This window comes from Chrysochloris asiatica, unplaced genomic scaffold (assembly GCF_000296735.1).
Source record: "Chrysochloris asiatica unplaced genomic scaffold, ChrAsi1.0 scaffold00015, whole genome shotgun sequence".
Taxonomy (NCBI): domain Eukaryota; kingdom Metazoa; phylum Chordata; class Mammalia; order Afrosoricida; family Chrysochloridae; genus Chrysochloris; species Chrysochloris asiatica.
In genome coordinates, this window is record NW_006408533.1 from 7,215,029 (window position 1) to 7,228,055 (window position 13,027).

The following is a 13,027-nucleotide window of genomic DNA, read 5'->3' on the forward strand; positions in this document are numbered from 1 at the left end:
CAAATGTTGGTGAGGTTGTGGTTAAACTGGGACTTTTCTCCACTGCTGGAGAGAATGAAAAATGGCACAGCTGCTATGCAGACCATTTTTCTGCTGCTGTCTTGCAGTTTCTCAAAACACTAAAAAGAGAATACGACTCAGCAACTCCACTCCGATGTAAACTCCCCCAAATTGAAAGCAGTGACTCAAAAGGAGACCAATGCACCAATGTGAATTACAGCACTATTCACAATAGCCCAAAGCAGAAGCAACCTAAATGCCAATCAACAGATGAATGGATAAATAAAATGTGGTATTTTGGAATACTATGGACTACAATGGAATACTACTCAGTCAATAAGAAAAATGAAGTCTACAATATGCATAGACATTATGATTAGCAAAATAAGCCAATCAAAGAAGGACAAGTATTGCATGACCTCACTTATACAGAAAGACAAGAAAAGGCAATGGTACACTGTCCAAAGTTTATTAGTGGCTACCAGGAAGGAAGGAAGTAAAAAAGAAGGCTAACGGTGATGGGAAAATCTCATCAAGGATAAGGTTGAACAAATGTTCATTGTAATTGTTCTCAATATTTGTACACCTGTAAAAAGTTGAATTGGCAAAAGTTGAGATATATTTATAATTACAATTATAAAAAAGAAACATTAGATGCCAAGGCTATTTATGTACAAATACTTCATCATATCTGGTTCCTGAATTTGAAGGTTTAGGTCATGGTTTTATGGGACATCCCAGTAATTAACCTAGTAACATGTTTAGTGTTTCGGTTCTACTTCCTAGTTCATTGTGCAGTGCCTGTAGTCTTAAAACTTTCACGTGACCATCAAAGACACAGCAATTGATCTCTATTCACCTGGAACAATAAAGGAAGAAGAGTCAGGAATAAAAGAATATAGAATTTGTGGCAAATTACCTCCGTGAACAACTAACCGCTTCTTATCCTATGAAAACAGAAGAACTGGATTGTGCTCAGCTAACATTACTGAGCAGTTTGATCAAAGATTCCATAGCAGAATCCTGATCAAAAGGGGAAAATGCAAAACAAAATTTCAAATTCTCATGGACTCTAAATTTTCTGTAGCCGTAAGGAGGTTGAATGAACCACTGAAATTACTGCCCTTGTTTAAACCTTAAACCAAAAATATACCCCAAAGTCATCTTAAAGTCTAACAATAGGCTAACCTATCTAGTGAAAAAATAAATAAATAAAAAAGTCTTACTTTGAGCTTTATGTTCTTTTAAGAACTATGCATATGGAATCAAATTGGCAACAGCAATTTGGAAGATTAGATAGGAAGTTTGGGGACAGTTGAGTTTATATTAAAGAAGGAGGAACAACTCAAAAAAGAAGGACGAGAAGGGCTGCACAACTGGAAGAATATAATCAATGTCACTACATTGTACATGAGGAGCTCTGGTAGCGTAGTGGTTACGAATCAGGCTGTGAACCTTAAGGTCAGCGGTTCGAAACTACCAGCCGCTCCGCAGGAGAAAGATGAGGCTTTCTACTCCGGTAAAGGTTTTGTTTTGTTTGTTAAGTGCCGTCGAGTCGGTTCCGACCCACAGCGACCCTGTACAGGGTTTCCGAGGGTGTAAATCCTTACGGGAGTAGAAAGCCTCATCTTTCTCCCGCGGAGCGGCTGGTAGTTTCGAACCGCTGACCTTAAGGTTCGCAGCCCGATTCGTAACCACTACGCTACCACAGCCTCGGAAACCCTGTACAGGGTCGCTATGGGTCGGAACCGACTTGACAGCACTTAACAACAACAACAACAACATTGTACATGTATAAACTGTTGTGTACGTTTTGTTATGCATATTCAATAATAACAAATAAAATTTAGAAGAAAAAATAATTAAAACAATAGCTTAGCTAAACTAATTTAAAATGTATGCCTTGAACATTGTGCTCACGAGGTCCCTAAGAGACTGATTCGTATGTCTGTGGGAACAAATCAACAAATGCAACTTAAAAGGTTAGATAGGAACCTGAGGGGACAGTGGGCTTATGTTAAGTGGGGGAAGAACAACTCAGAAAACAAGGTTAAGAAGCTTCTACAAAGAACGTGTAATCAGTGTCACTAAATGGTACATGCAGCTATGTGAATTGGTACGCATAGGCTTCACTGTGTATATTCTCAACAGCAAAATTTTGAAAAAACTGCTGCTGTTGTTGTTGTTATGTGCCGTGAAGTCAGTTCCGGCTCACAGCGACCCTGTACAGGGTTTCTGAGGCTGTAAATCTTTACGGGAGCAGAAAGTCTTATCTTTCTCCCGCAGAATAGCTGGTAGTTTTGAACTGCTAACCTCACAGTTCGCAGCCCGATTCGTAACCCCTATGCTAAATTGTCCTAACATAAAGGCAAAAACATTGAATGCACAGAATTTTGAAAAACTGCAAAATGAAAGGCATTATAAAATTATATGTTGAGGATATAGAAAAGTAAAAGATTAAATAACATGCTTTTAAACCTGTAAAGAAATGTTCTACAAAGCACACAGAAAAACCAAAATTACCCTAAAACTCTACTTTCCCTTTGACCTAGTAATTCTACTTTTGATCACAAATTCCCAAATAAAGTTCAAAGTTCTCTAAAAAGAATCTCCATAGCAGAATCATACATTGTTGTTGTTGTTGTTGTTGTTGTTGTGAAGTGCTCCCAAGTCAGTTCCAACTCCTAACAAACTTGTATATGGTTTCCGAGGAGCAGCTAGTGAATTTGAACCACCAATCTTGTAGCTCAATCGATCTTGAGGTCAAGTGCTTATCCTATGGAGCCACACCATATACCAGGAAAACTGGGAACAACCTTTAAGTTCAGAAATAGAATAAACAACCTGTATGCTAAAAAAAATGGAGGTACAGTTAAGCAAAACTTGGTTTTGCTAACATAATGGAACAAAGGAAAAAATGAAACATTTTTTGGCCCCTAGACAATGTCAATATTGGACTTTGAACCATCAGGTGAACAGTTCAAACCCACCAGCTGCTCCTTGGAAACCCTATACAGGGTTACTATAAGTCAGAACTGACCTATAAAGGGTTTCCAAGGAGTGGTTGGTAAGTTTGAACTGCCGACTTTACAATTTAAATTAACTTGCAGTCCAGTGCTATACCAGGCCTCATAGATATCCACAAATGGGTATGTATACCTATAATAATGAAAACCCGAAGTGAAACTGTAGGGGTAGACAGGGTTCATTTGGTTCTTTCTTTCTAAAAATCACTAGAACAAAAAACACAAGGGATTGGGAAAAAGGGAATGCTCTCTAACTCTATTCTAGCCTTTTTTACATTTCATTATTCTTCTGTATAGTTTTCCAACATTATTTATACACCCTTAAATCTCCATTGGTCTTGGTGTGGCCCTGTGGGTTAATGCATTGCAAAGTCAGTTTGAACTACAAGTTCGGTGGTTCAAGCTCACCAGCCGCTCCTTGGAAATCTTATACAGGGTCACTATGAGTGACCTACTCGACGGCACTTAACAACAACAATATCTCCATCCAATACTTAATGTTTTTTCAAGCACTTTCATAAAGATTAACATTTAGTCATATGAAAACATAATCAGCATTCAAAAAGTACCTGGATACCACAATGTGAAACCTTTGTACAGAATCTAGAGTGCAAGGTACGTACGTAGCCTATAAAGCCAAACTGTGCACACTGTTAAGGAGCCCTAGTGGAACAGTGATTTAAGCACGGGGTTGCCAACCACAAGGTCGGTGTTTCAAACCTATCAGCCGCTCTGTGAGAGAATGATGAGGTCGGTTCCTGTAAAGACTTTCAGTCTCGGAAAGTGTAAAGAGCAGTTCTACTGTGTCCTTCAGGACACTCTTGAGTCAGAAGTTACTTGATGGTAGTGGAATACATATTGCTGAGTCAGAAATGTTCTTTCTCCTCTCCCCAAATGACTTCAGCAAGAAATTTTTTAAAAAGATCAAGCAGGAGGAGCTAGGATTCCAACAGGCTCTTGAGCACTAATGTCAACTTTAATATAGTAGAACTTGCCATGACGCATATGTCTTGGAGAATTGGCGCATACCTCTTATGTACAATTACTTCTTCCTTTAAATACTACAGAATCCAAAGCAATGGCAAAAGTGAACACTTGAGTTGTTCTAGCAAGACCACTGCCATCATGTCAATTTTGACTCATAGCAATCCTATAAAGGGTTTCAGCAATTGTAAATCTTTACAAGGGCATTGTTGGTGCCGCTTTTAAGTGCTGTCCAGTTGGTTCTGACTCATAAGGATCCTGCTAAGGTTTCCAAGGAGAAGCTGGTAGATTTGAATTGTCAACCTTGTGGTTTAGAGTCCTGCGTTGATCCTACACCACCACACCAGGACTCCATATTTTTCCCCCTCAGAGCAGCTTGTGGATTTGAACCATTAACCTTCTGTTTCATAGCCCAATGCCTAACCTACAGTGCCACCAGGGTTCCTTAGATCTTTCAATTGTTGTATATATAAAATGAATGGACTTACTGAAATACTCAACATTTATAATAATGGATATAATCGTATCATTGTGTTTGGGTTCAGTGTGTAGACATAACTTTGGATTGTCTTCTCCCTAAAAGTTCCAGAAAAATAAAAATCTAGAGTTCTTCGAAGTAACAATACTCCAAGAGAGACAGCAATCACTGACAATTCTCTTATAAAAAGGAACACTGATGTTTCATAAAAGTCTAAGGAAGGTTCCAGCCTTGCAAAAATTTACATTTTTCTAATAATCATTATTTGACCTCTTTGTTTTATGCTTTACAATGTTAGTGTCCTTTAACATATTTTGAGAAATATAAGGAAAAAAGTAATCGCATGTCAAGTGAAAACAGTTTTCTTAAAAAGCTACTAACTAAAAATGGTAACAAGTGGGTATACTAGAACTGTAGGAATTTCACCATAAACTATCAAGCACAAGTCTCTTGTGATGGCAAGAGTAACAAGTAGACAGTATTCTCAATCCTTCACACTGACAACGTCAACAAAATCCCACATTCCTATGTTATACTAACAAGGCTCTATCAAGTAGCTATGTTCAATTTTTATTACCATCAGAATTATCTAAGCACAAGAAAATGAGCTTTCAATTTTCAAAATTTTTCAACATTCCAATGTAATTATTCTTGAGTCAATGATTTCTAGTGATGAACTGTTTTTATATGTTACCAACAAATTTTAAGCTTTTAGAAAAAGAACTTACCATAACAACTGAAATTGAAATCTCAAAAATAGGTTGCAAAACTGCAACCAACTGTACCGATCATTTTCTGTCTTACTTAGTCTGCAGAACCTAGTCAATGTCTTTTACCCTACTCAAGCAATATTTACATATCACACCAAATAATAATTTACACCAAATAATAATTTACAGATTTTAAAATGTAACACTCACAAACCTGCAAAGGAGCCAAGATTCACATCAAGACAAAGAAAACTGAACATAATTTGAATTAGACATCCATTTTGTCAATCATTGCCCATTACATGGGATAGCAAAAGTCAGTGTTGAGACAGACTGATAGCTCATTCACTCATTAGAATACCATGTAATGAAGCAGGAACAAACAAGATCCTAAACATACAAAAGCAATAGTGCACAAAATTGTGACTAAATGATAATTTGCTATTGTTGTCAAGTGCCTTGAAGTCAGTTCCGACTGCTAGCACATATAGGGTTTCCGAACTATTAAAAAAAAAAAAAAATCTTTCTGGGAGCAGAAAGTCTCATCTTTCTCCCTCGGAGCAGCTGGCAGGCTCAAAACAGGGTTCACAGTCCAGTACTTATCACATGAAGCCACTGAGCTCCTAAAATGATAATTAGAAGAATTCAAACAAAATGATAACCTACACAAAAGAACTTTACTAGCTAAGAGGTCATTTACATTTCAAAGTTCTCTGTTTACGTGATTCATAATTTTGTCAGTACTGTGAAACCATTTCAATTAAGACTGTCTGGCAGAGCTCTGTGTAAATTAATTAGTTGAGGTTGCACAGATATTCTAAAAGTAGTGCTCTAAAAACTGCTTTATATATGCAAGATTTGTGGGGAATTAAAATTTAAATACAACTTACTAATCAATTCTTCTTGCTTCTACATTTCAACAGCATTTTGTATAATATAAACAAGTGCATGAAAACACTACTAACCAAAATTTTATTTGCTTTCAATTTGAGCTAATTGAAGGGTTTTCAATTTTGCTTTTGATACTGAAATTTCATTTCATAGTTTATCTAAACTTACTGGGAAAAGTTTTCATAAGACAATAGCAATGAGCTTGGATCCATGTTTCAGTGAGAAATGAGTACCTAAGTGGAGTAATGCACTGGACTGCAAGGTCGGTTTGAACCGCAAGGTCGGTGGTTCAAACTCACCAGCTGCTTCTCGGAAACCCTATACAGGGTCGCTATGAGTCGGAACCAAATCAATGGCACTTAACAACAATAACAGTTTATATAAAAAATGTTTAATAACAAAAATGTAGACCTCATGCTCCTTCACTCAGACTTCATGTTAAATTTGTTCATTATGATTTAGCTTAATATTAACATTTAACATTTTATCAAAGATAATGTTTTAATTTTCTTCTTTAAAGAAACTAGATAATTCTTTCAGTAAATAATTTTTAAAAACATTGGATCTAGATGTTCAGTTGATATTAAACCTCAAACTAAGTAAAATGTATGCATAAAAATAGTAAAAGTCAGTTGTATATAAGCTTTTACTGCAAATTTTAAAAAAAGGAAGAAATGTGGGGGTTTCCAGAGATGATAAGCCTTCCAACAATGTATGTAGGAGATTTAGGAACTCCTCTGTAATCTTAAAAGAAAGTCCCTACAGTCTCATTACAGTGATTGTGAATAATTCATATTTGTTATATAGCAGGGATTTTTTAACAGCTAATTTGTTTCAAGAACATGGAACATTATATGTAGAAATATATCGTTTGAGATAGTACCATTGAGAAGAGGCTGTCCTTCGTGCACATCCTTCGATAAGACTGCACTGTAAACATCTTCAGGAAATCCAGTCTTGCATAATGCTATTTCACCAGAAGCCTCTACAGACGCCTGCAACACGAGAAAAAAAAAAAAAAATGCCTGCAATGATTGCCACCTCCTTCAACTGAGAAACATTCCACTTCGCATAAAGCTTCATTTTTCAACTATCTTGTACAAACAACCCCTTTGTTTTCAAAATGGTTACATTTAGAATGCAGAGGGCAAAGGGTTAATCTTTTTGATAACTGGAGTAGAAGAAACAAATCCCACTTGTCTTGCCCAGTAAAATCTAAATAATACACATTCTAGGTTCTCTAAGGGCTTAACATTTCAATTAAAATAGTCATTATGACAGAGAACTACCAAACTAGGGTTAAGAGATTTGGAGGGAAGTGGGGAGCCAAATAATCTTTATGCTCCATAATCACTACCAGTAATACACTCAAATATATAGATTTTTAGATTCTCATTTAATGCTTTGTCTGTGAAGTTTGTTGTTTGACAACACCCTGTGCATTAAAAACAAAGCTTAGAACATAAGGCAGGATCTATAGTATCTCATACAAAGTAAAACTAATCAAAAGCACATATGTCTCTAATTGAAATACCAAGAATAAATACACTACAAAAATAAAGATTTTTTTATTAAAAGCATGTATAATTTGTTATACTTAAAAATTATAAAACTAAGTATTTCTTACTATCTTTTCTATCTTCATACCCAGTGAGCTCGTAAGTCAGTGGAAGCAAATGCTATCTACTTAAGCCTCCATGTCCATTTCACTACTTATTTATTCTGGTCCTATTGACACAACTGCAAGGCTCCTAGCCCTTAGGAGAATTCTTATAGCCTTAACATTAATTACAGGATGCTCCAGTCACACTGATGAAGACCCAAATACTGGAGGAGGAAAAGTGGATGGAGACCATCTGAGGAAGAGCTCTCAGTAGCCATAGCAACAGCAATAGGAATAGGAATAGTCTGCACTGGTAAGGAGAATTAGATATTGAGAGGGAGGAAAATGGGAATCCCAGAAGCAGAGAACTCTAAACAGTTGTTTGGATGAAGCAATATGTGGGGGGCTTCACAAAGTTTGTGGAAATGTGGAATGGAAAGATAGCAGAATTCTTCCATTAATTTTCAAAACCCCTTGTACAGTGTTGTTTTTCTTGCATGATGTTGAGTAGGTTCTGACTCACAGCAGCCCTATGCACAACAGAATGAAACACTGCCAGGTCCTGTACCATTCTCACATCAATACACCTTGTTGGGGGTCTTCCTCTTCCTTGCTGACCCTCCACTTTATCAAACACGATGTCCTGTCTTGTCAAGGAGTGACCATACTGATAACATGTCCAAAGAATGAGACATGAAGTCTCATAATCTTTGCTTCTAAGGAGCATTCTGGCTGTACTTTATATAAGACAAATGTGTTTGTTCTTCTGGCAGCCCATGGTATTTTCACTATCCTTTGTCAACATTATAATTAAAATGTATTGACTCATCTATGGCCTTCTTTATTCAATAACCAGCTTTCACAAGCATATGACGCAACTGAAAATACATTGGGGCTTAGGATCAGAAACATCTTAGTCCTCAAACTGGTATCTTTGCTCTGTAACACTTTAAAGAGGTCTTCTGCAGCAGATTTGCTTAATGCAATTGTTGTTACATGCCATCAAGTCAGTTCCAATTCATTTGTTATTATTGTTAAGTGCCATAGAATCATGGTATCAGTTCCAACTCATAGCAACCCTGTATTGGGTTTCTGAGGAGTGGCTGGTAATTTTGAACAACCAATAGGTGATATGGTTTCTTGAGTGTTGATTTTAGATCCAAGCAAAATGAAGTTGTTGACAACGTCAATCTTTTCTCTGTTTGTCATGATGATACTTACTAATCTATAATGAGGATTGTATTTTCTTTACATTGAGGTGCAGTCTACAAGGAAAGTTGAAGTCTTTGACCTTAATCACTAAGTCTTTTAAGTTCTCTTCGTTTCTAGCAAGCAAGGTTGTTTTCAACCTGTGTATCACAGGGTTTTAAAGAGTCTTCCTCCAATCCTGATGATACGTTTTTCTTCATATAATGCAATTTCACAGATTTATTCAGAATACAGTTGAATAAGTATGGTGAAAGGATACAACTCTAACTCACACATTTCTTGATTTTTAAAGCATTCAGTATTCGCTGGTTCTGTTCAAATCACTGCCTCTTGGTCTATGTACAGGTTCCTCGTGAGTGTTTAGTGCTCTGGAATATCCATTCTTTAAAATGTTAAGATGTAGTTTGACACGATCTACATAATTGAATGTCTTTGCACAGTCAGTAAAGCACAAGTAAACATCTTTCTGGTATTCTCTACTTTCTGTCATGATTCACCTGATGTCTACAATGAAATCCCGCATTCCATGTCTTTGTCTGAATCTGGCTTGAGCTTCTGACCACTCTCTGTCAATGTACTGTTGTAGTTGTTGGCCACCATTCTTTGAAATGGACAAAAATATGGATTTCTCTCAATATGTTAGTCAGGTCTTCTAAATTTCTTGGCATAGACAAGTGTCTCCATTGCTGCATCGGTTTATTACAACATTTCAACTGATATCCCATCAATTCCTGAAGCCTTGTTTTACACCAGTGACTTCATTGCAGCATGGACTTCTTCCTTCCTTATACTTAAACTTGCTTAATAACTAAAGACTATCTTGATTATGGAATCCTGGTGTGGCGCTGTGGGTCAATGCACCAGACTGCAAAGCCATTTGAACTGCAAGGTCGGCAGTTCAAGCTTACCAGCTGCAACTCAGAAACCCTATACTAGGTGACTGTGGGTCAGAATCGACTCAACAGCACTTAAAACAACATCTTGATTTTACATGTGAAACTTGTAAATACTGACGTTGCAAAAATCCAGAATAATATAGTATGTCGTCTCAAATCTGAGAACGTATTTATTTTATTTCAAATAAATATTAGTTATATTAAGTATCACACAGTAGTTCATCTCAAACCATTATTAGGAACATTATTAGTAAGATACTAGTACCTTCCCATCAAATTAGTCAACAGTTTAACGTCTGTTACCTACTTCTGAACCTCTTAGTGTAAGAAAGGATTATATCAAGTCGAGGATATAGACAGCATCCAACCCAATTTTACAAGAAGAAATCAGGATACACATCATGGGATATAATTTGACAAAGTCTAATAAAATCGAATACATATGTATACAACAATGTAGACATATTCTCAGGGAAACTCCCCCACATGTACTCTAGTAGACGTATATAGAAAGGTTCACTGAAGTATGGCTAATAATAGCAGAACTTAATGTCCATCAATAGGAGACTATTGTTGTTAAGTGCTGTTGAGTCAGTTCCGACCCATAGCAACCCTGGATGACTATTATTTTAAGTAAATTTAGGAGCTGATTTGTATAGCATTCCATATTCAGATTAAAGATAAAGCACACCATGATAAATCTGGCAAAAAAAAAGAGACAAAAGAGTGTGACTGATTATTCCATTTAAAGATGAAAAATAATATATTGCTATGGATATATACATATGTAGCAAGAATATAAAAATGTACAGGGCAATGATAGACATCAAATTTAGGATGGTGGCGACGTCTAAGGAAAGAGAGAGAGAAAAGACATCAGTAAAGATCATAGTGCTGGCTTCAATTTTATCTGTAATAATTCTTTTCTTCCACAAGGATCTGAGGCAAACAAAGTAAAATATAAGGTCTGTGTAGGCACAACAGTGCAAATTATAGTGTTTCCCACACTTCCTCTATGCTCTACACGTTTCATGGTAAAAATAAAAAGTATAAGGGACCCACTGAAAAGTGAGAAGTTGGGCTACAGATACACATCAAGTTTGGGACACTAGAGCATGACAGCTGACATCTGGAAGTACCCAGGCACTTAAGTGTATACTGGGCCTGACACAGAGAAAGAAGTCAATAATGTAAGCTTTAGAAAACTCTTGTTAGAAACCTATCCTCATCAGAAAGCCAAAACCCAGCCCCCTGTAGCTTATCCCCAACATTAACTGATCACTCGAACAGACCCCAAACTAGGCTCTACAAGTTGACCAAAGAGAAAAAGAAACCTCCCCTGGAAAAGATCTCTGTGTCAGAGATTATGCATAGTATGCATTTCCCCGATGTTTCAATACTACAAGGGTCAACACCCTTTCTACAAAAAAACAGATAACAAACATTTTAAGCTTTGAAGAAGCCTTATGGTGCAGTAGGTTAAGCATTGGTCTGTTACTGCAAAATCAGCAGTTCAAACCCACCACTGACTCCTTGGGAGAAAGATGAGACTAGTGGTTGAAACTATTCAACTCTGCTACTATAATGCAAAAGCAGCTAGAGACAACTGGTTGATGAATGTGTTTTTAGTACCACTGCAATAAAACTTTATTTCTGGACACTGGCATTTGAATTTAATACAATTTTCAAGTATCACAAACATATTCTTATTCTTTGATTTCTTAAAAAGCATTTTTAAGCATTTAAAAATAAAAAGCTCATTCCTGGTTCCCTGGCTGCACAAAAAGAGACAGAGGACTATAGTCTGCCGATTCCTGCAATAGTAAATTCAGTTTCATAAAGCTTTGTTTTTCCTTAATCTCACAGTGGCCCCCTGGGGGAAGTGAAATTATCTGCATTTTACAAATGAGCAAATAGGTTCTCACACATCCAACAGGCAGAGGCACAATTCTAACCTCTTACTCTTCCCAAGCACAATAAATAATTACAATACAATTCATTCAAGTTGTTCTGAGTGTTCATTTGCCAATGAAAAAAGACAATGAAGACATTGCCCTGCCCTTAAGGAGCTTAGGGCTTAACACAGGAGCAAAAGAAAGAGATAATTACAATAGAAAGCGGTGACCCAGAGGCAGGGATGTGCAGAGGGCAGACATGAAGGGAGCCCTGGGGAAGGGGGTATTGGGCCTCCCAAGCAGAACCCAGGAGCAGCCATGCGGTAGGGGATGGCAGGGATGCCAATCCCGGAGGTCACTGCCTGAGCTAGAACAAGGCAGAATGAAAAAGCACAGGGAATTACAATGAGCTCAGTGTTTCTGGAGGCCAAGAAGCAAGGCAGGGAGTCAAAATGAGGCTGAAGAGTAAGAAGGGGTTAGATCATACAAAGATGGCCCCAGTGTCTGAAAGCTTGGGGTTATCCTGTCAGCTGGAGGGACTCAGGAACAGATTGGAAGCACGGCAGTAGTTTATGTTTGATAGAGGATATTCTGATGCTTCATGGGAACCTATAAGGGGTGCAGGAAGAGGAAGTTGGGGGACAAGTGACGACAGCCCTAAATCCAGGCAGGGGCTGTAGGAACAAAGGAGAGGAGGCAGATTTTATCACAATCAAAAGGGCAGTTAAAATTGATAGGGTTTAGTGAGATCTGGTAGCGTAGTGGTTACAAATTGGACTGTGAACCGCAAGGTAAGCACTTCAAAACTACGAACGGCTCCGTGGGAAAAAGATGAGGCGTTCTGCTCCCATAAAGATTTACAGCCTCGGAAACCCTCTTCAGAGTCGCTATGGGTCGGAACCCACTCAACGGCACGTAACAACAACAACTACAACCGTGAGATCAATGAGTCCTGGTGTAGTGCTGTATGATAAGCCTAGACTGCAAGCAAGGTCAGTCTGAACCACAAGGTTCAAACTCACCAGCCACTACTAGTAAACACTATACGCCATGAGTCAGAGAACTGACTTGACAACACTTAACAACAGTGAAAGCAAAGTCCTGGTGTGGTGCTGTAGGATAAGCACTGGACCATTAGGTCAGTTTAAACCATGAGGTCGGCATTTCAAACCCACCAGCCACTCCTTGCACTCCTTGCAAACCCTATACAGGGTCACTGACTTGATGGCACTTACCAGTGACAGATGAGAGTACAAGGAGTCCCAATGGTTAGGGGGTTACAAGTTGGGCTGCTAATAATAAGGTCAGCAGTTCAAATCCACCAGCTGCACCGTG

At 37.7% G+C, this 13,027-nt stretch overlaps 1 protein-coding gene across 1 annotated transcript in view; it reads right to left on the reverse strand.

Annotated features, from left to right (window-relative positions):
• The window catches only part of CDH2 (cadherin 2, type 1, N-cadherin (neuronal)), a 325,309-nt gene that overhangs the window by 282,399 nt on the left and 29,883 nt on the right, over positions 1 to 13,027 (reverse strand). The window contains exon 2 of the mRNA XM_006835040.1: positions 6,973 to 7,084. Within this exon, the coding sequence (XP_006835103.1) occupies positions 6,973 to 7,084 (112 nt within the window). The remainder of the gene's footprint in view (positions 1 to 6,972; positions 7,085 to 13,027) is intronic.